We start from the raw sequence: 22,555 nt of genomic DNA, 5'->3' as shown, positions 1-22,555 counted from the left end.
CAGCAGCAGCAGAGGGGAAACCGGCATGTCTGGAGAATGGGCCTGCTCATCTGAAAGCAGACATCTAAAAGGAGTTGAATTGCACCCTAGATGTGTTTTTGTCTCTTGCTAACAATAAAAAAAGCCAAGAAGTCTAGCTTAGATGTATGCATTTACGCTTTGAGTGTCTGTCTATTTAGGGGAGATGAATCTCACTGTAGGCCTGTAAAAGTTATTAAATCAGTGTTTTCTCTTTAATCCCTTTTCAGTTTTAACATAGATATATCTTGCTGCTTTTGTTACCTTCCTTCCCAGTAAAAACTTGAAAGAAAAAACACATTCTTTGCAAATTTATCCTCCAGCACCTGAAAAGTAGCAGATTCCTTGGTATTGTTTGACCACAAATGGGGTGTTCTTGTTTATTTCAGTCTCTGTTAAGTGTTAGTGGCCACCTGCTGATTCCAGGAAAGCACCTGGCTGCACATGTCACTGAAATTGTTTACCTGAGGCAGCTGTGTTGAAATGTTAATAAAAATTGTAGTCTAAATTTCCAACAGTCGTTCAAATCCTTTTGTTTTCTTTTTTTTTTTGTTACAGGTAAATGCAAAACCTACAGAAATCCTCCCTCAGATACCTCATAGACTGCGTCAGTGCTTGTCAAAGCTCACATATGCAAGATGGGCCAGCTACTCTCTGCCTGCTTTAAATATCCTGAAAATTGTTCTGTTCCTTGACTTATAAAGGAAGCCTTTCATAACAGTAGGAACCTCAGAACAGTAACATCAGGCTCTGTCTACAAACAGAAAAAAAAAAAAAGGTGGGTAGTGTCTTTCCATTCTGGGTGTAGATTTTAATGCTTAATTAAGGCAATTTGAGTAGTAACAATATTACCCACTTCAAAGTAGAAACATTTTGGTATTCTAGAATAATCTGTCCTAAGGAATGTATTCTCACTCTCTCTGTGATTAGAATAATTTGGTGCATGTTACGGTTTTTATCTTTTCTTACAGCTTTGAAACTTGTTTTACAGAGATCAGAGTTCATCTTTGTCTCAAGGGTTTCAACCTAAATGACTGGTTGAAATTAGGATTAGTTCCAGAAAGTCTCTACTAGCAAGTTTCTGAGCGGAGAATCTAGATTCTTATGGCATTCCAGCTAGGAATTTCATGCTGCTGGAAGCCTGAGGTATCCCTCTGTACTCTTACAATGTGGTACATCTTCAGCTCCCTAGAGGCAGTTCAGTTTCACATGATTCCTCCTCCTACATCAGCCACCTAGAGTCTGATCCTTTAGAGAATTTACAATGACCACTGAATTAACTGGCAGTTGAACCCTCGCAGGAGCAGGGTCTTAAGAAGAAAGTGACGCTGGCCTTAAAGCAGATTGACTGTTTTAAGCTAGAGTCTTTTCTTGAGTACTCAGCTTCTGACCGCTTACAAAGCTTAGGCTGTGGAATGCAAGCCGCAGATCCGTTACAGAGTTCAGAGACAAGCTGTACAGTCAAATATTGTTCTGGGATTTTTTTTCTCCTCTCACATAATTTCATAACAATACTCTCTTCCTCCACGCCTCTTTTCTATTGACAAACAGTATTGTATCCCTTGGAGTGATGAAAGGAAAAGCCACTGAACTGCATCGTCAACACATGGCAGTTCCTTTCATTTTTAATGAAATATATGACAGCAAATGGACCAGTAATGTATCTAAATAAACCACATTCATAGACCAAAGGAAGAAGACATTGTTAAGCACTAGGTTTAATACACAGCGGGTATCCAATGGATACAACAGAAAAGTTAATTCATTCAGAATTGTAAGGAAGCAACAGTTGTGCATTATTATTTTTTTGCTTGGTTTCACCATGTACTAACATTTGAACCAGGCCTCTCAACATTAGGCAGGTCAATGAACAGAGTAAAAGCAGACGCTTGCTCATTATAACTGAGGTTATTTTCTTTAAGCAAAACAAGGAAATACATATTTAGTTAGCTTAAAAACTTTTTTTAAACAAGAAAAGAATTACAGAGAGAATCAGTGACAATTATATGAAATCAAAATATAGTCTGCTAAAGCAGAAGTGCTTCAGTTCAGCAGGAAGTCTCCCTCATTCCTTTTTTTTTTTTTTTTTTAAGTGCTGTCTTCTCATCCAGCCCCCATGTTGCTTTTCATCCATTCCTGATGACCATTACCCTCTGTGCTTCATACACATGGTTGTCATGGAGACCAGCTGTTTCCCTACTTTTAATTCTCTTTTTTCCCAGCACAAGCTACCCTCCAACACCTGAGCTGTGGCAGGCTCCTCCCTAAACAGTCTCAAGAAAATGTATTTTCTATGGAGTAGTGCCTGAATGCAGTGCCCCTATAGCTCTTGTCCTACTGGTAATTAATTGCCATTTTCAAGTGATGAGAGGGAAATAGGCTCACAGCTCCAAGACTTTTCTTCCCACTCATCTTTTGCAGAGACCAGAGTGACTGCAGCAGAAGCCCAACCAAGCTGACAAGCTGGGTAGGATTCAGCACTGAACAGATATCATTTCAGCCAGTACGTAGGTGCAGGATAATAGCAGCCATCATGCAGATGGGGCAGACGAATTATCTGCAGTGTTACTAATTGACACAAATATCAGCGCTAAACTTTCTTGGCTTGGTCTAGATGAGAAAGTCTGGTGCTGCTGGGTGTTAAACATCACACAAGTAGATGCCAATTATTATAAGCAATTCCTCCCACAGATCTTGTCAAATGGAAGCACTTGTGGAAAGTTGCCCACCAATTTGCTCTCTTATCTATTCCAGAGAAAACGGCAGACACCTGACAGCCTGCATGCTGAGGACTGCTGTATCATTGACGGGCCACCGAACCAGGACACATCCTCCAGTCAGGAAGGAAACTACATACAATCAAGGTAGAGGGTTCCTTTGGTGTCCCAGTCTCTGCAGAGAACTACTGACTTGTGCTCGTGCTCTGCTTGCCGAGCTTGTGAATGTTAAAGGAAATGTAGTAGTGAAAACACAAATAAGAATCTGAATGGGGCAACAGCTAGGGAGCACAACAAGCCCCTCTGTCATATCTTTACATACTACGAACTTCTCCCCATGTGGGCTTTCATTTGGCAGATAGAACCCTGTTCTAGTTTTCTGGGCAGAATTGGTCGTTAGCTCTACAGTTCTGAGTTGAGGTCTCCCAGTTCATTCCTTTGCTCCAGCAAAGCTGGAAGGCCTGAGAAGCTTCTCTGTAAGAGTCAAGCATTTCAGGATATCCAACTTCCCCTTTTACATTAGACCTTCATAGAAAATCAGCTACTTCCCTCACCCCTCCTTTGCAGAATATTGGTATGATGGCTGCAGTCAGCTATCCTGTTCTGTCCTGAGCATTGGATCTACAGCAGCAATTCATTAACTCCCCTTTGCCTCCAGAAGGTGCTTTCAGGTCATGGTACATGCGTTTTGCGTAGGGTGCAACAATGCCTGTTGTTTCAGTTAGGGAAACTGAGGTACAAACTAGTTTCAAACTCTCGATTACAGGAATTCCTGGATTACACTCAGGTGCTCAGAGGGTAACTTTCTCTTTTTTTGCCCCTTACTGAAAGGGAAATGCTATTTTTCAGCTCACAAAGTTTGCTGGCTTGAAGACATTGAAGCTTGTAGCCAAAGCTCATGTTACTCTAGCAGGGATGCTATTTCTTTTAAAATGCTGTCTCAGGAATTTACCTTTCTGGTGGCCTGTCTCAAAATCTTCTGTGTAGCTAGCTGTAACAGGGCAGTTATAGCTCCCCCTCCCCCTGGGATCAGTCACAGATTTCAGAAAGTTAAGCTTTTGTGGCCGGCTGGCCTGTCTCCAGTAATCTACATGTTGCTGGGAATTTGAAATCTTTTTATTCTGGTTCAGGCTCAGGTACAGCTTGATGAGGATATGTGAGCGATGAGGACAGGGCTTATCTTTACAGTGTGAAACAAAGGTTTGATGCAGCTTGGATCTTGTTTGTTTGGGATACCATGGTCCAGCTTGCAGCGGGTGAGACCTCAGTAACAGCTGAACTTACAGGGTTTGAAAAACCCAAACCTTTGGTGTCTTGAGGCAGATGGAACCAAGCCATCAGTTGTCCGTTAACTTTGATGTAGTTGTGCCAAAATCTCAGCATAAAGCCTGATTGTTTGGCTCTGATTACAGTGCAAGCCTGAGGTCTGCTGTAGCTGAGACGGGAGATCCTGAGCTCCAGCTGTCTCCCCAACACGGATTTCTGATACCTCTCACATCTGTGATGTGTCCCCTTCTGCTTCACCCCCACCTTGCCACCATAATCAGAATCTTGAGTGGCCTTTGTCATGTGATTCAAGATTTTAGCGGTAGGGGCTTTCACTATACGGGCAGTAGAAAGGAAGAAAGCCTAGTGTGTGGCACTGTCACGTGAAACAACCTCAAAGGGATAGCAGCACTAAATGGAGAACTAAACAAGCAAAGCCTGACTCCCCTAATGCTCCGAGGCTGGTTGGCAGTATTTACAGCCTCTCTTAGTTTTGCATCTAGAAGGAAGAGTAGCAAATGTTATACAGAAAACAGATCTTGAAATAAGCTTCCCCGTCTCAAAGCTCATAGGGACGCAAATTCTTGGGGAACAGGAGTAAGGGAGAGAAAAATACATTTCAATCAAACAACTGCAAAAAAGTATAATTCGTCAAGTTTTGCAAACTGTATGAAAACAATTCAAAAGTGACACAAAAATATATATAAGTTTGAAAAATACTTAAAGAAAAAAGTACAGATCTCACAATATCAAAACAGATGACGTATGGTTAAAAAGAAAAAAAAAAGACATTGAGTAACACCATATTGGCAGAAAAAGTAAACCTCTCCAGGGCAGCTGTGTTCTGTCATTTAAAGTGTCAGTTTGTGTATCTAGGATCTGTCTATAATGTGCTCAGCAATGACAACATTAGCTCTGAGCATTAGAAGAACCTCATAGCAGCGAGTCAAATCTGAGAGCAATGTATACAAGGGGAGAGCAGCGAGAGTTACTGTGCTCAGAGGCCTGAAATGTCGCAGCTCACACAGCCATGGTCTCCTCTTACTGCTACCAGACATAAAATCTTTTCTAAATCCCTTCTAAGGGAAGATTTGTGAATTGTGAAAGAACCGTGGCAAGCAGAGGGCTCAGGATGGACCGTGCGCCATATTGTTGAGTGCCTGGCTGTGAGGCAAACCTTGGCCTTTGGCTTCTTGAGCCTTTAGAGGTTTGGAGTCTTATAGGGGAAGACCACCTCAGTGGGACTCTCACTCCATCATGCAAAGTGGAGCAATGCTGCTGATGTGAGCAGGACTGCACTGTAAGTGCCAGTGGGAGTCAGATAAAACCAGGGTCTTTTGCTTCCCAGAAGAGGGGGAAGATGTTGTGGTGGAATAAGAGGTGCTATTTTATGTGATCGCCCTCCAAACGGTTCCTGGAGACTCCCCAGTCTCAGAAGAGGACTTTAGCACTTCCAATTACAGCATTTGTGCTGCAGTGAGCTTCCTATAAAGGGAGATTACTTTGCCACCAAGCGTGGTTTGCACTGATACAGAATAAAAAAGAGCAGAACAGCTCCAGTCCATTACTGGGACTTGCACAAGGGGTAGAAGCTGCTCTGGACTGGGGCCTGGTAGAGCTTATTACGCAGAGGGGAAATATGCGCTCTGGCATTTGTAGTCCTTCCGCATAAATAGAACACAACTAAAAAGGTGGTGAAGGACTGGAATGAAGATGTGTAGCCCTTTGTAAACAAACCTTGTTCCTTTTTGCACAGACTCCCTTAGAGAGACAGGCTCTGTGTTAGCAAGTATGTGTAACTGGTTTTACTGGTCATCCCTGACCTTACGAGGCTGGGTGGGACGGCAGATCCTACCTTACCGCCAAAGGGGACAAAACAGACCTCTTGACTTTATTGGGAACGTCTTACTTCCAAATGACCCACATACAGTTAGCAATGCTTCCATTAATGTGAGTCTTCCATAAAAAAACCTTACGGGAGTGAATTGACTTGAAGGATCTTTCTTTTCCGTTTCCTCCATTTAAAAATATCACTAAAAAGGTCAGTCTAACTTTCTGGTATCGTGTCCCGCAGCCTCTCTAACCAAATAAATAACTTGTTGCTGCCTGTAACCCCATTGAGCAGCCAATACCAATTCAGGACTGGTGTTCTTGCAGACATTACAGGACCTCATGCAATACAGCAAAAGGGAATTTTCTAAAAAGTGGGAAATAAAAATGTCACACTAGCGATCACACAACTAGGTCTTCAAGCTCATGATCATTTGAGGCTCTCTGTGTGGTCTAAAATAAAAAGGTTAAAAGATACATAATGTAGTTGTCTTTGTTTTTTGTTTTCTTTTTATACAGAAATCATACACACAGAACTTCAACCTGAAACTTCATAACAAAAAAGTCCACTAATTTAAGGAAAGCATTTTGTTGTGCAAAAAGTCCCTCCCCCCTCCCCTGTTCACCTTCATCTACTGAGGGTCTCACACACACACATAAAGTTTCCTTCCAACAGGCGAGTTGGTAAGAAAGAGTCCTCCCTATATACAGTGAATTAGAGAGAAGCTGGATACAGTGCTGGCAAGAGGCATTAGATGATTGCCTCTATCTGGAAGTGTCCATGTTCTCCTCCTTAAAGTTACTGCAGTGCTCTATAACTTTCCTATGGATAAAACAAGGAGAGAGGGTTTAGTTTAAAGCTTTTTGCATGACAGTTGTGGGACAGTAGCGTAAGAACTGTCCAACAGCTTGAGCTCTATGTAAACGTACACTATTTGCAGCAGGCAGTCTCTTCTGAGATACGCATCAACCGATATTTGTGTCAAAACCAGTATTCTCCCCAAAAGCAGCTTAGAGCTCACAGTTCATCCACTCGCAATTTCATGTTAGTATACAACCAGATCCATATGTGACTGTTCATTCATCACCGCCATATCCAAATCATCCCGTAACTTTGGATCACATCAGCAAACACCTGCATACAGATGTTTGTCCTTCGCTCTGCTGTCATCTCTCCCTGCTTTTCCTGTTCTCTCCGTTTACCATTCTTGTGCCGTCCCATTATCATACGCAACCTGTCTAACTGTGAGAGTCTTCCGCAGGCTTGTCACCTCCAGCATTTAGCCACCTTCAGCTGTGGGGAATGCCTGCTGCCCACCCACAAGGGACCTATTCCCAGCCAGTCTCTACCTCTCTTTTATATTCATCCTGCAGGTATGAAATCACAGCCCTCAGCTTGCCAATGATTAGAAACTGCAGCTGGCTTTTAAAACTCTGAAAGAATGACTCCAAAGAAAGGCCACAGAGTAAGTTGGGGAAGCTCACAAAGGCGATGGAGTCTCTCCACCTTTTGAAAAATCCTCTCATTGTAACCGTGCGGTCCGGAATTTTAGGGACAGGCCAGTATAATTCTGGACAGGGAGCCCACACAAGTATGGAGAATAGTGATGACTGGCAACTGTTGGCATGAGACGCAATGAGCAACATGGCTCCCCTGTCCAACCACCCACTTCTATAATCAACTTGTGCCCAGCATCCATCATCCCTGAATGATCTGTGTGTATTGCCCAGCTGTAAACACCTCTCTAGTCTTCTGTTTTCATCCTCTTTTTCCTGCTCTTCTCTGGTGTTTGCTTCTCACCCATCATACACATCAGTACAGGCCTTTCTTTGGTAGCCTTACTTGATGTAGTAGAATAAAAACTAAACTGAAGCTAAATAGAATGTTTGATGATAGTGCATTGGTTTCCTACCGGGCCATTTCCTTGGTCTCTTGCCGTGCTGAGGCCATTTTAATCATGTCCTTCAGAAGGGGAATCCCACCTTCTTTGATCAGCAGTGGGCAGTATTTGTCAGCTGCAGAGAAAAGAAAAAAGCAGGTCCTTGTGAACCTTCACAGGAATGGTATAAAGGTGGGGGCAGGAGGGGAAGGAGAAGCCTGTGGCTCGAGAAGCCACAAAACTTTCCTTTTTTATGGAGCCAGCGTGCTAGGGGTGCCCTGGCTGTGAAAACAACAGACACGAAATGGCTGAGAACATAAGAACAAGGCCAGAAGGATCAAAACATCGAAGGGATTTCCTACATGCTAAGCCTCATTGGTTTTTGTTTGGCTGTGCTGCCTGGACGTTTCCTGCATCAGTCAAAGAAGGTTCTCTCTACCTACACAGCTAAGCTGAGAAGACTTTTTCTGCTAACATGCTCAGATCCATGCCCTCAGCTTTTACAGTTTTCACGGGTGTGATTTCAAAAAGGAAACTTACGGTAGACAGAGACCAGGTTATACAGTGCCCAGGTAGCCCAGTGCTGGCTGACTGGGGAGATCCCTTGTGGAAGAAGTCGAAGGATTGGTTCAAATGACCTGCAAAGAAATATTGCAGAAGCTGTTAAAAATCCAAGAGCTGCTTCTTTCAGCACATTTGCCACTCAAAGCAATACAAACTCTGTGCTCACAGATACCGTAGCAGTAAATCCATTGGCATGTCAAAGATCGGCACATCAAAGACTACGTCTGTGTCACATGGCAGTACTGGCAGGCTTACCAGCCCTGCCACTTTAGCATAAACATGCTGCCCAGATGAATAGCTGCAACGAATGCAACCGAGTCCAGGAATCAACTTCCATCCTCTGCCAGTCACTTCCTCACAACAGCTGAAACCCGGCAGCACCAATCTTTCTGTAGAGGGGCCAAAGCAAAATTATACTCAGCCAAAGTTGGCTGCTCATGTGCAACGATCGCGGTGTTTCCTCTGACAACAATAATGTGTCAGGCATTGGAATGCCATTCTTTCTGGATCCCTGCCAGGCACTATGGGAATACAGAGTACCAGATACCCTCTTACAGGAAGGGCTTTGGAGGATTCCACCAGTTACATTAACCCTTGAAGGGATTTCTGGGAACTGTGTGTAAATATCCCCCAGAGGACAGTGAAAGCTACAGCAATCCATGTGACTTTCAGAAGCAAACAGTCTTAAGGAGATGCAAAGGACAGCAGCCTCAGAGGAAAATGCTTAGGCATGTCCTACATAGTCAGATTGTGGGTTTCCTGAACTATGCAATTTCACCAGAAACACGTAGGAGAAATTCTGTTGGGCTCCCACACCTCTCCCATAGGAATTGCCAGGCAACTTCAGCAGCCTACGTAACATGTTTCAAAGGAAGATGTAAAACCCTCACTAAAGGGTACGTCCCTGAGGGTGCTTCTCCTTCACTCTGAACAGAGCCTCCGCGCTCGGCTATACCTCTTCCGTTCTCTCTCTTGGTGCTTTCTTCCTGTGACAATCCTGGATCCTAGGTGGGCAGACCAAACTCTTCTATTCCTCACCTGTAATTGATATTTCTCCTGGAGTTGATATCCCAGCTCTGGATGGCCGCCCACATCCTCTTTACAACTTCCTCTCGGTGGGGCTCACATATACCCCAAGCCTCTGGACCATCGAACATGATATGGGAGAGCACACCACAGGCATTATAGGATACCTCAATCCCATCTGCTTTGCTCTCCAGCAGGTTGCTGCCAAGAAAGAAGAGGTCATTTAGAGATGCTGATGCACTAAAGGTTTGAAAGTCTCCAGGTGACTCAGGAGCAGAGCTCCAGAGCACTCACCCTGCTCCAGCCCAGCTGTTCGTTAGCCAGGTGCTCACCTGAACACACTGATGAACTGGGAGGTCATGAGCTGTGGGCGGAGCTCCTTCACCTCTGCTACATTGCCCAAGAGGCCCAGCATATTGCGATGCAGCTCCTGTTTCTCGGGGAACTCCTAAGCAAGCAAAGAACAGGATTATAGAAGAGTAGGGCTGTGGTGACGCTGAGAACAAGCAACCCTGGACGAAGATCATACCGCGCATCTAGAAAGGCTGGGTATTTTTGAGTAGTCATTAATGGTTCTTGAGCAGATACCAAATGGGATCTCTAGTGCTCAAGATGCGCGTGAAATGAGAGACTCGGGGCCAGGGTGCACTGTTCAGTGCTGCTTTACTTAAGGGGGACTGCATGCAAAACGTGGAAAGAGGAGTTGAGTGTAAGTTTCTCTGTTCTTCTACTGGTTGGGTGGGTGGATGATAAAAAGGAGAAAAAGTGCAAGCTTTTTTTGTTTCTGTTTGTGCAACACAGGAAGTACTGCTTATGGATTAGCATAGCCAGGGATCCTGCACCTCCATTGCTAATATCAGCACTTCTCTAGTGGAAACCAGGCGTACTCACTTTCAAGCACTCCAAGAACAATTTCATGCCACTGTAGTTAAGGAACATCTCGCAGTTATCGGGGGTCTCATCAGTGATGTTCCAGAGGGCACTCCAGGAGAACTCCATCACCTGATCACACTACAGAGCCAAAGAGACAAACAGAGCTTTGCTAATGTGGGAGCCCAGTGCAAACCAACTGCTTGTGTTTCCTCTCTGATATCACCCTAAATGGCCCCAGAGGTAAGAAAAACTTGTTACTCGCTTTCAACTTGTCAGCAAGTGGTTTTTTTTGTTTAATATTTTTGCCTCCCTGTCACGTTCCCCTGCCCTCACTCTGGGGTGGGAAATTCTGCAGCATCTGCTGAGATGTCTTGTGTTTGTTAGAGAAGCTGAACTGGCACTCTGTACTGATGTCCATGCCTAAGACAGACTGAAGAGAAAATGCTCTATGCATATGTTTTTGGGGGAAACACTCACCGTTTTATCAGCCAACTTCTTCTGAATCAACTTTAGCATTGTCTGTGGGCAGAGGAAGGGGAAGAGTGAGAAACAGTTCAAGAACCACAGAGCTAAAACTAACTGCTGTAGTACTGCAGGGCTGCTACAGCCAATTTGCAGGCATATGCAGTTTTGAGCCTTTGTAAAGAACCTATTTGGTATCTCTTTCTCTAAACCAGTGGGACTGGGTTATGCTTAATGCTGTATTCACAGAGCTGAACTATGTCACAGTCCCCAAGCTGGTGATTTTGCAGTCAAGTCAGTTCTTATCTGTATGACAAAGTCTGGAATGTGGTACAACTACACCAAAGCGGTGCCCTCTGTAGCTCTTTAAAAAGGTGAGGGGTATGGGTTGACGTGAGTTGGGAAGCTGATGCAAACTCGGGGAGATCAGAAGGAGCTAGTCACAAGGTGGTACCGGTTCTGGAAATGATATAGTGTGGTGAAGGGGTAAGGTATAAGGTTACGCTGCTTCCCTGCTCTCGCAGACCTGTCTCTCTGAGATCATGACTTCCAGTGCTGGCAAGCCAGTAAAAGATGTCACATGGAGGGGGAGGTTCCAGGAAAGGCTGACATTGCTAGGACACTAGTTCCCTCCTGTGATGCTGCAAAGTTGGATCACTGGCTGGATGCAATTGGTGCACTGCTGCAATGGAATTGTGCTAGCCTGGGTTAAGGATAAGTAGACACCCTGGGACCATACCAACCATGACAAACCCCATCTTGCCCACAGCTTCTTTATGATCGTTGTCCACCTGGCAGACCAGAGCATTACAGAGGTGCACAGCAATGCGCTGGATAGACTCATCCTGCCGGCTCTGGTTGAGGATGTTCAGCAGCAGCTCGTTGACTCGGCGGTACTGGAACTCCAGCTCCTCAGGAATGCTGAAGTTACACAGTGTCAGGCAGCAGTTTCGCTGTACCTGGGTCAAAAGGAAGTAAACGCTGGATCACGTGGCTACAAAAATCATGGACGCCCATCACCTCGTGTTCCCTTGCTGCTCTGTACTGAAACCATCTTCTTGCTTGACTACGACCACTAAAATTCCTGTTACCCTCCTCCTATCTAGCACTGCACATTAGCCGTGCTCTATCAGTACCCTCTTCTCTCTCCCTGTCACTCTAGTCTCACAGGGCTACGCAATTACCCAGTGCCCATCGCTTTCCAAGCCAGTGGGAAAGCTAAGTTCTCTATGCAGCAGTTGCTGTTCTGCAGCCCAGAGGCATCACAGTGTCAGCTAGCTTCCAGTGCAGTGCATTGGGATAATGTTTCTTTCTGTTGACTCAACGCCCGCACCCTTTTCGCACCACAGTTGGTGCTGGACATCCATGTTGTGTGTCATATACACCCTTTGACCACTAGCATCAGATAAAAAGGAGCCTTACTACATCACTTTCTTCCCCTTGTTCTGGAGAACGTCTGGAGAACATGTAATCCCCATCACTGAGTGAAGACAAGGAGCAAATCTGGTCAATAGCTCCTCTGGTGTCTCCCTTGGCTCACACGCTGGAGGCTTAGAAGGCCCAGATGCTACCACCAGGCTAAAAACTTAATATGGGGAAGGAGGACTATGGGAACCGAAGGAAACTGGGCTGCTCTTACTGTGACTTCCTGGTAGGACTCCATGCCATTCAGCACCACCTGGATGACCTGGCGCCGCAGCTTTACACTCTGCTCCATGCGGTACTCGGAGTTGGTCAAGTAGAACAGTGCGGCGCTGCCTGTCACCTGGATGTTTTTGTCATCCTTGTGGCACTTGAGGGCTGTGATCACCAGCTGCAGAGAAGCAACATGAAGCTTCAGTGCCACTGACTTGCTGTTGAGTCTTGGAGTGACTGTTATGGCTGTGTGGGGCAAAGACTGTTACAGGCCTGCAAGGAACGCGTGGCCCTGGCGTTGCAGGAACGTGCTTGTGGAATGAAGGTACCCACTACTGGAACTTTCTCCAGAATCGCCCGATATGGTGTCCCAGGGTGAAGAAAAGACTGGGACTGCAAAATTTCCCTGGTAAGGGTGAGGTAAATGCTAACATGGGGCTTACCTGAAGGGCTCGCAGCAGCTGGCTGCAACGTTCGATACGGGCAATGTCAAAAAGGAGATTGATGGCCCGGGAAGTGATTTCTGGCCGGTGTTCAGTGTAAGCCTCAATAGCGTTCAGGACTTGCTCTTCATTCTTGTCTCCACTCACCTGGCATGGGGGAACAAAAAGAGTCAGGGAATAAATTACGAAGGAGAAAAAACAACATGAGAAGGGAACTCAGAAGGGTACAACTTCCCTCTGCTCTCATCCTGGGCCTAATCCTACTAGCAGGGCAAAGAGTCACTTCTCAGCCCACAGGGACAAGAAATGGCATCTTTGGGGCAGGAGGATGTTATTAACAAGTAAGACTCCTTTTCTCTCCTTAAATCCTTTACATCCTGATCCTTCAGCCAGGATGTTTTTTCTGGATCCTTCTCTAAGAGGCATGTTTTTTAACGCTTGTAAAAACTATGTGAGGCACAGGTCTTGCCTTCTGGTAGTTTTCCTGCATTATCAAACAGCTATTGAAAGTTCAGAGCTCAGTTGTCACACCCAAGACCCTAAGAACCTACTCTACTGGCAGACAGTAATTTTCATGGTCTTTTAACTTCTACCAAGTGCCTACTGCCAATGTTCTTCGGCTTCATTACCTTGTAGGCTGGAATATGCATCAGGCGGCAGAGAGATGTTTCAAAAAGGCCCAAGAACTGGAGTGGTCGTTTCAGACCCCGGAAGGGAGCAATACTGCTCTTTGCTGGCTCAATACTGAGTGGGGAAAAAAAAGAAAGAGATCACTCATGTTGGTACCGTGTTTCTTCAGGTGTCTTCTGCCACAGAGACATCTAACAGCTCTCCATTCACTATGACTGTACCGCTCCATAACCAGAGTAACAGCTACACTTCAGTCCTACACCAGTTAGCTTCTAAACGTAACACTAGATGTTCATCCCAGGCGATCCGGAGTGAAGGACTAAATGCGTTCAACTGAAACAGCAGTAAGAACTCACACAGGCAGAGCGCAGCTTTCCCTGGTAGAATTTGCCCTGGAAATTCGCTAGCTGGAGTGAACATTTCCTTTTAGAAAAGGGCTGTGGATTTCACTGATCCAAAGTATTTGCAAACTTGACTGTATGTCATCTGATGGATGTGCCAGTCCACTTCTGTGATCATGCAAGAACACTAGTTTTATTGCCAAAACCTCAGTAATTGCTGTTTCCTTACCTTGTCTGGCCCATCTTCTCCTCCATGCTTGGGATAGTGCAGTTCTCCAGCATGGTGTGCCCTGAGATATCGAGCGAAGTGAGGTTTACCAAGTTTTCCACAAACAGGTTTAGAACCCGCCGGGTCAGCTTGAATTTGTAATAACTGGACAGATGGTCTCGGGAGATATCCAAGTGCCTGCAAATGACAGAGGGCAGCTCAGAGCCTGGAAAACATTAGCTGGGGCTTCTGCCTTCCTACCAGAGAAAGATGATGAGCTAAGTGTGATTATTTTTTTTATTTTTATTATTGTTATTATTTCCTTCACAAGATACAGGAATGTGGTTCTGTAGGATCTGGCAGCAGAATCTGGCCCTGTGTCTAACCGAAGCACAGATATCTGGTAGAGGTCTATTTAGAATGGAGCACAATGACTCATTTGGCCACACATCACAAAGGAAATTGCTCCAGGCTCAGGAACTGCCTTTCCCAAGCTCCATCACAGCAGCCACCTGGACATTTCTGCCTGGTGATTAAGATGCACCAGAGGATCTTTGCATCTCCAGAAACAAATGTTACCTCATCCCACAAATTAACTCACACAAGTTTTTGTCTGCTTACATCTTACCTTTTTTTTTTTCCACCCCAGGCTATCACGCTGCCCTGATTTCATTCAGGTATTTAAATGCTTAAGCTTTGGGGAAACCCTGATACTACGGGAGTGGTGGGACACGCTGACCAGCCATTGTGTGCAGGTGGGGTCCCTTACAGGACAGGGGCTGCTCTTGCCTGCCGAGCAGCAGCTAAGACCCTTGAGAGAGACTTTTCTAAACTGCCTAAGACAGGAGCCAGCATCCCGCTCACAAAAGTGTCTTCCACCTGTTGTAGACCAAGTTTCACTGCAAGTCCCTGGGAGTTAAAGTACTTGGGTTTAGAAAATGTTATCCAGGACATTCCCTGAGACTCCCAGCTCATATGTTAACATGGTACCCCCTAGTGTCCGCAGCCAGTAGAGATTATACTAAAGCCATTGCAAAGCAGCCTTCGTGTGAATGGTAAGGCTCTTTGGTTAGGAAAGTCCTGGATCCCTTTCCTGATACCACTGTGCAGTTTGAATAGCAATTGTCTCAACTCTGTTTCAGGAAGTCATTTCACTGTCAACACTGTTAGGTCAGGAGTGCCTATTTATTTACGCTGCTCGTTCCCTTGGTTGCACCATCCATGCACAGTGTGCTGCCACAGAGCACAGCGAGCAGATGGTCTCAGCTCAGAGTTTTTCCTAGTTTTATCTCAGAGCCAGGCTTAAACTTTGGACATTCCTGTTCGATAAGTGGTTTGGAGGACTGAGTTTCACAGTGTGATTATTGCTACATTAGTGTATGTACACATCTGTAGTATTTTTTTTTTGCCATCTCCCGGGTATTCAGCTATTCTTTTTTGTTTGGCTGCAGAGGGGTGGTTGGTTTGTTGGTTTTTTTTTTTCTTTCTTTGCTGTGTGCAGTTGTGGTGCGTGGGTTTTGGTTTTTGTTTTTTCAAGAAGGAGTTTCTGCTAAGCAGTGTCCTTTTGCAAGCAAAATGCAGGCTGGCTTTAGGCATGTCAGATATATATCATCAGTCAATGAGTGAGCCTGTTCATGAGAAGGTTTGTAACTTGAAACTAACAGTGGGTGGCTCTCTATTAGCAGGCGAGTAGAGCACTCTTAAAAGATCTTTCCCTATCAGTGGGAAAAGGATAAACAAGGAAGAACAGATCTGCTGACCTGAGCTTGCGAAGCTGTGCGATCACTTGGATATGCTCCTCTGAAAGGTCCATGTTGTAAAGCACTAAGGAAACCAGACTGTCCTTCCACTGGGTCAGAAATCCCACATCGTTCAGCTGGATCCCAGAGAGATCTAGAGCTGCAAGGGAGGCCAAAGGCCGAAGCAACGTCTCCACATTTACCCCTTCGATCAAGCGGCCCAGGTTCAGGAAGCGCAAGCGGCTAAAGCCTTCAAAAGTAAAGTCCTTGACCAAGACCTGGCGAGTGGGGTTCACCAAACAGTCATCTTCACAGCCTCCAGGGTTCTCCTCCTCATAGAAGATATTACAACAGCCAAAGAGGCTAAGGGAGATAAGTGTGTGACTGAAGCTCACCAACGTTTGCAGACTCTTGGCTGTCAGCTTCTCACAGTTAGTCAAGTAGAGCTCAACAAGATCCTGGAAGATGGGAAATCAAAGTTAGAAATATTTCACAGGTAGTTCCCACCCTGTTTGCTTCACCACCTCCCACTGGGACAGCTTGAGACCACATATCACCCAACTTGACCAATGTCCCCATTATGTTCTCTACTGTGGCTTTATGAGCTGAGAAGGGAGAAGCTGAGGTTCTCCCAAAGAAAATTTGGCTGGTGAAGGATGGAGTCTTGGGAATATCTGGGTGCCTGGGATTCTACCTGGTGCCCGTGCAGCAGTGCTGCTATGTGAAGTGGCAGTCAGTGCAATACCACCTGCTTCCTGATGGCTTCCAGGTCCTGGTCCTGCACAATCTGTTCCCGCAAGTGGATCCGAGCCAGCCTGGTGCTCCGGGGGTCTGAGAACAGGGTGAAGAAGCTTTCATGGGGTTCAAAGACACTGTCCGTCTTCACCAACTCCACGTACCTGTATTGGAGCAATGGCATTAGCACAGCATGGTACAAAGGCTCAACTACAGCTCTAGCGCCCTCACTGGTTATAAGAAAACATGACCAAGCGTGTAAGCACATGCAGACTCCCTCCTGATCATCCAGAATAGCCTTTGGGATAATAGGAACTGCCCTACTATCTCTTATTGTGCAGAACTAACAATCCTCAGGAAAATCTCAGGCAAAGATTTGTGCAAGGTTGTGTGTGTGTAAGCAAACTGGATTCTGGCAAGCACAGACTCCGGGATTTTTCCCCCCCTAGCTGTTTAAAGCTAGTAATTTGATTTTTCATTTTCAGAAAATTAGCTGGCCAAGGTTCTCCGCCAGACTTTGCGGGCAGGAGTTCAGCCAAGAGAGACTGTGATAGCTGAATTACAAATCCCTGGAAACAGGTTGCTTTGTAAAGCTATGGGAGCAGCAGTCTTAAAATTTAACATTTGTTAGCACTTTGCGCTCTTAGTTCTACGGTTTGAGAGTTGTAATGCTTCAATGGCGGGAAATGGGAAGGTTCCTTTGTTGCTTATTGATGTTCTTGGAAGACGCAGTGACTGACTGTTTCAGTTCGGGTTTACCTATGTGGAAATGGTGATTTCCGCAGAAACTAGAATGATTCATAGCAGTACAATACCTCCTGGGGACACTTCCTTCTGAAGGCAATGCAAATCCTTATTTCAAATACGAAGATCAATTGGAAAAAACCAACAACACAGCCCTACGAATTCTTCCCCATTTTTCCCCCCTTTCCCATCACTCTATTTTAGAGAACTACACTCTCCCTTCCCTGAGCTCCCAGCTCCTTCCCAAACCACACAACAGCTTCTTCACAGGCCTGAAACGTACTCATTGACAAGTTTGTCACAAATCTCGCTTGGCAAGAAGATGTCGGGATGGAGCCGGAGTGTTTCATTGTCCAGTAGGTAGCAGAGAGTCCCCTCCAAATTGCGAAGACAATAATCTGTGCACAAGGTCATTAGCGACTCGGGGCTGTCAGATGCCATCTTGAGGGAAGTTATGGGAAGGGGAAGAGCAGAAGGAAGCTTTTGGTTCAGTAGATTCTTTCCTCAAATGGAGTTCCAGGATGAATTTACAGTGACATCAGGACACCTATAAGCAGTGGGGGGAAAAAAGATGCATTGAGAAAGGTCCGTTGGCAAGTGTCCTGCAAAGCTGCTGCACAGCAGGATGCTGAGAGTTGTATTTACAGCCCATCACTTGTTGACCTCAAAAGACCCTGCAGCATTTTGGCCTCTCTGGCAGTATGCCCTTAATTCCCCGGTATCCCCACCCCCAGGGGACACTGTGGGAATGAGTTAACACGAAATGTATTTGGAAGTGAGGCTACACAGCAAGAAAATGCTTCCTCATTCAGGACTTATCTGGCTGACAAAGGCCCTTGGAAAGGGAAGTGGCAGAAACCACACCGCTTGGTTTCCTTCAGGGCGGGTTGGATAAGCCACCAGAAAATTTACTGTTGGGATGATCCTTTGGATAGCCCCAGTGGGATCTGGTGGCCCCGTATCTCGTGCCTGTAATTCTGCTTGCCATCGTTCCAAGTGAAATTTCATCTTCAAGCTAAATGTTTTTCTGTAGCGCCAACGCAGAAGCTTCACACAAGTCCTTGAACTAGACCGTGAAGTGGATCAGAAGCCAGAGGGAAACACACAGACTGGTTTGGCTTCCCTTTGAGCGCAGTGTAAAGCACATGCTGGACATCTGTACCTGCAGCTCCCTGGGACACACTCACCCAAACCATTTCAAATCTATCACAAAAAAGTATGAGTGACTGACCTGGAAAAAGGCAAGATGCTTTGTCCTTCTTAATTTTTAGTACAGGGTAAAGAAGGATGGGCCAGGCAGATAATTAGGGGATGCTATTCCTGTCTATTTTCTTATTTGAAAAATCTCATGGCTCTAGCATTGAGACTCGCTGGAGTCTCGGAAGCATTTAGCAGAAGTGACTGAAGACCAACAGTGCCATTTCACTTTCAAAAGATGATATCACATTAGAAGCAACCCTATGTGAACCCTTCTATATATTTCCATGGGCACAAAAAAATTGCGTGGAAACGTGGTTTTTTTTTAACGTAAAACCTGTGTCTTATCAATTAGTATGTCTCTGCTGGAGTGAGAACACTGGTGCTGTGGAGTCAGTTATTCTCCCCTGCAACACAGCTGAGCAGCCATTGCTGGGGAAGTTGTTGCAAAATGTCCTTAACTATATTCCGTTTCTGATCTTTATCCTGCAGCTGTGAAGATCAGGACACTTGTCTGTGTCTCCAGTGATCTCTCTTTCCTTCCTTGCTGCAGCATCAGTACAAGATGGAAGAGTTTTACCTCCATTTCCACATCTTAATCACTGTCCACAACGGCACCAGGGTGGATCAGGCACCTTTCACGTGTTCTGTTCAGCCACTGCCTGGGCGATGACACCCCTATGAAGGATCAGTTAAGGCTGTGGACGAGGTAACCTTTCAAATTCAGGCACCAAATGGTCTGTGTGGGAGACAGAAGCACAGCTGTGACTGAGCCTGCCCGGCAGCCTGGGCTCCTGGCCTTCTGATGCCAGATGCCTGTGCTGCAGAATGGACTTCAACGCAAACACAAAGGCAGCACAAGTTGGAAATCAAAACTCTTTTCTTCCTTCCTTCCTTCTGTGTTTTGTTAATTCTTCTTCTGAGGGTGTGCTTCAGTGCCAGGGACAAAGAGTTGGCCAAGGAATCAACCCAAGGCGGAAAGAAGCCTCTCAAAAACCTCGGATAAGCAGAACTGCTCTTGCTCAGCAATGGAGGAACAGCCGTGTTGGATCGCTCCTGCAGTACACCCACCCCAGGTCTCATCTCCCTGGCCCAAATCTCATTCTAGTGTCAGTGGACAAAACCTTACTGGCAGAGGTAGGCACAGATAACAAACTTGATTTGTCTCTTGGCTTTAGTTGAATTTGGTCAATAGTTTCTCCTTCCTATAAGCATCTTTGGGAACTATACCTGCAGGATCATGCCCCAACCCCAAACTCCTTCTGACCCACTGTGTTCTGATCTACAGCTTTCAACAGCCTTTCTAGTGGGGATCTCAGACAGGTTCTCTGCTGGTTTTGGCTCAAGAGGCAAAAGGTCTTCAAGCAAAAGCAGATGCTGAGGTAAAAAACAAACCCAAAAACTCAGCAATCACAAAAATTGTACTTAACATCCTGATCAGAAACAGTTCAAAGGGTGTAACTTGCTCTTCTGGGTCACTGAGTCCTGAGCTGGGGTCATAATAACACAAAACTACAACTCCTCAAGGGTGCCACGATATCTCAGAGACCTTTGAGATGCATGTGCTACAAACAACGAAAATGAGTAAGATGGCAGGTATTCAATTTTGAAAAAGAAGGAAATCCATAATCCCCAGCCCTCTCCTTTGCAGTTAAATCAGGAGCGAAGTCAAGGATGAAATGAGCCACTGAGCAGAGTATCGTCTCACTGGCTCTGAGGTCCCAGCTAAGGGAATGCAGGTGGGAGGAAGCTGTCCTGCGCTCTGCACTGTGTCTGCTTTGGAGACTAATCTGCTTCACCTCCAGAACGAGTCCCTCTCGCAGATTTTGCCTGAAGCTTGCTTGAGAAAATCTTTCCAGAAAGGCAAGATCAACAGGAAGATCTGAACCAGTTGGGAAACATGTTCTGCTATCCCTACCAGTTCCCCTGTGCCATCAGACAGGAGGTCCCCGCAGCCAGTGTTCTTCCACTGTTTACTACTGATGGCAAGAGAACTCGAAAACAAATTCCCATTGACAATCTATTATCACGTGCAGCTGGAAACGGCCAGTGCTTGGGACTTGTCCAAGCAGCTTAGAGCACTAAAGGGCAAGGACTGCCTTCCTGTGGCTCTGACAATCCTCTGTTCCCCCTCTGCTGAGACCAGCACAATGTAGCTAGTTGATGCCAGCCCTGGAGAAATCAGCTGCCCTCTAACTTCTGAGCTCCCCGTGATCCACCAACAAAATCCCATGCAGAAGGCTATTACAGAGGAAAGTGGTTAAACCGTCACAGTAAAACAGCACCAAAGCAAAGCATTCAACCTCCTGATTTATTAGGGATATCTGAGTGGCACCCAGAGCTGCTGGTGCGACCTTTTGTACAGGATACGATCCAGGCCAGCCTCTCCCTCCTCCGTCAGACTCAAGACATGACGTGTGGGCAGAGGGGGATGGAAGCAGGAGTGTCAACAGCTGCATCGATCAATATTGTCTCCAGTTATAAGCTCAGTGTGTTGATAAAAGTAAATGAAGGAGAGATGCTGACAAATCATTAACATATGCCTAATCATTATCCTCAGGCAGCTTTCCACAGGCAATAGATCAGCAAGTTGCCTGCCTGGCAGACTGTCACCAGCGCTTCCCAACGATGGGCAATGAGCTGTCTAGTGCATGTGTGCTTTTTGAAAGGTCAAAGACAGATATGTGAAACATGCCGAAAATTCAAGTGCAGGAATTGAGAAGTGACTAGAATTACAGCTCCCAATATTTTTTCCAGTTTATTTCCTCTAATAGATTTGCTTCCATCTTAATGCACGAAGGAATCGAGTCCCTTGGAGAGACAGGAGCAGGCATATAAAAGCCTGTATACCCAATTACCCCTAGAAGTAGCCCTCACCGTGAACTAACAGCACCCTCCCACCATCCACGGACCTGAGGGAAGCCCCAGTATGCAGCTTCACTCTCTCCCATCACCAGCCTTCCAGGTCCGGCCTCTTTGGCAAATACTGCTCATTTGGAGCTCATTTGCACGTAGGCTACATGCGTATTGTTACGGCATTTCATGCTGCATTGGCATGCAAAGCCTGGGACCGCTCTTGGCACTCCTGGGGCTGCCCGTGCCAATACGCTCTACCTTGGACTTCAGATCGATCTTCTCTCCCAGTCTCTCCAGGCAGCTGCCCCAAGCCAAGCCTGACTCACCGTGGCTCCACGCCAACGACATAACGTTGATGCTGTTGCTACAAAAATGACTGGCAAAGCTGACTTTTCCAGCATCAGGGGCTTGTCCAAGGAGAGGGCAAACAATATACGCTGGCATGACCTGATTACAACAACTTCAGAATAACAAATGTAATGTAAATGCACAGTTTGGCACAGGTTACATTCTGAAGAAAAACTGCACTGTCATTTTAGCTGGCATCTTGCAGCTGCACAACACTGTTTTTATTAATTGATGGGTCATCGCTGCTTGTGCAGGGAAACACCATCCCTGCCTTACAGCAGGGAAACTGAAGTAGTGTGAGATTGTGGCCTGGCAAAGCTTGCAATTGCCAAACTTGTCAGCCTGCCGAGACCGACATCGTAAATGAGACGACTTGTGCTCGCTGGGGAACACACTGATCTTTGTACCTGCCCGCAGTAAAGATGCTCCTTTGGATGACTGAATTATATCACGGATTTTCTTTCCAAAAGGTCACCTGCCCAAGAGGACACCCTCAGCAGCCCCAGGGTTCCTATTCCCCAGGCACTGGGGATCCGCCACCACCAGACCGCGATGGTCTCCCAGTCTCTGACAGCCCCGTTAGCCGCTCCACCGCCCTGCGGGCAAGTCTGCCACAAACCCCAACCCGCCATCGCTCCCCCGACACGGGGCGACTTTCCCTTCCCGGTCCCGGAGGTCACCTCGCCCGGCAACGCTGGGTCTCCTCCCGGCCCGGCTGCTGCGGCCCGGCTGCTCCCGGTAGTCCCGAGGAGGGGATGGGGGCTCCGCCGGGGGGCACCGGTTCCTCCCCCGGCCTCGGCGTCCAGGCCCGGTGCCCCCGAGGAGGGCGATCCCCGCGGGTGGGACTGGGGAGGGGGACGCCGGCACTCACCTGGCGCCAGGCCCCCGCCCGGCGAGGCGGATGGGGGGCGGCGGGAGTCCCGGCTGGTCCCGGCGCCGCTCCCCGGGGCGGGCAGGGGCTCGGCGTCCTCCTCGGGCCCGCTCCCCCCGCCGCGGCCTCCGCTGTCAACAAACCCCGCCGTCACTTCCGCCAGCCGGGCCGC

At 46.5% G+C, this 22,555-nt stretch overlaps 1 protein-coding gene across 4 annotated transcripts; it reads right to left on the bottom strand.

Annotated features, from left to right (window-relative positions):
* Positions 1-1,718: 1,718 nt before the first annotated feature.
* ZER1 (zyg-11 related cell cycle regulator) lies at positions 1,719-22,530 on the bottom strand. Of its 4 annotated transcripts, XM_054220306.1 has the most exons (17): positions 22,384-22,529; positions 18,889-19,047; positions 17,395-17,658; positions 16,381-16,531; positions 15,654-16,090; positions 13,915-14,091; positions 13,344-13,458; positions 12,715-12,861; positions 12,276-12,449; positions 11,380-11,595; positions 10,652-10,693; positions 10,193-10,312; positions 9,634-9,749; positions 9,314-9,502; positions 8,252-8,349; positions 7,745-7,847; positions 1,719-6,654 (listed from the first exon to the last, which is right to left on the bottom strand). In XM_054220306.1, the coding sequence occupies exons 3-17, from the start codon at positions 17,550-17,552 to the stop codon at positions 6,597-6,599; spliced, it is 2,301 nt and encodes a 766-aa protein (XP_054076281.1). In that variant the 5' UTR covers positions 17,553-17,658; positions 18,889-19,047; positions 22,384-22,529; the 3' UTR covers positions 1,719-6,596. The 4 variants fall into 4 exon arrangements, 3 of the variants coding, with proteins under 3 accessions (XP_054076281.1, XP_054076280.1, XP_054076282.1); XM_054220305.1 differs by lacking the exon at positions 18,889-19,047 and having other exon boundaries at positions 22,384-22,530; XM_054220307.1 differs by lacking the exons at positions 18,889-19,047; positions 22,384-22,529 and adding an exon at positions 22,193-22,325.
* Between the last annotated feature and the right edge of the window lie 25 nt (positions 22,531-22,555).

Source organism: Rissa tridactyla, chromosome 14 (assembly GCF_028500815.1).
Source record: "Rissa tridactyla isolate bRisTri1 chromosome 14, bRisTri1.patW.cur.20221130, whole genome shotgun sequence".
Taxonomy (NCBI): Eukaryota; Metazoa; Chordata; class Aves; order Charadriiformes; family Laridae; genus Rissa; species Rissa tridactyla.
This window is presented reverse-complemented; position numbering and strand designations above follow the sequence as displayed.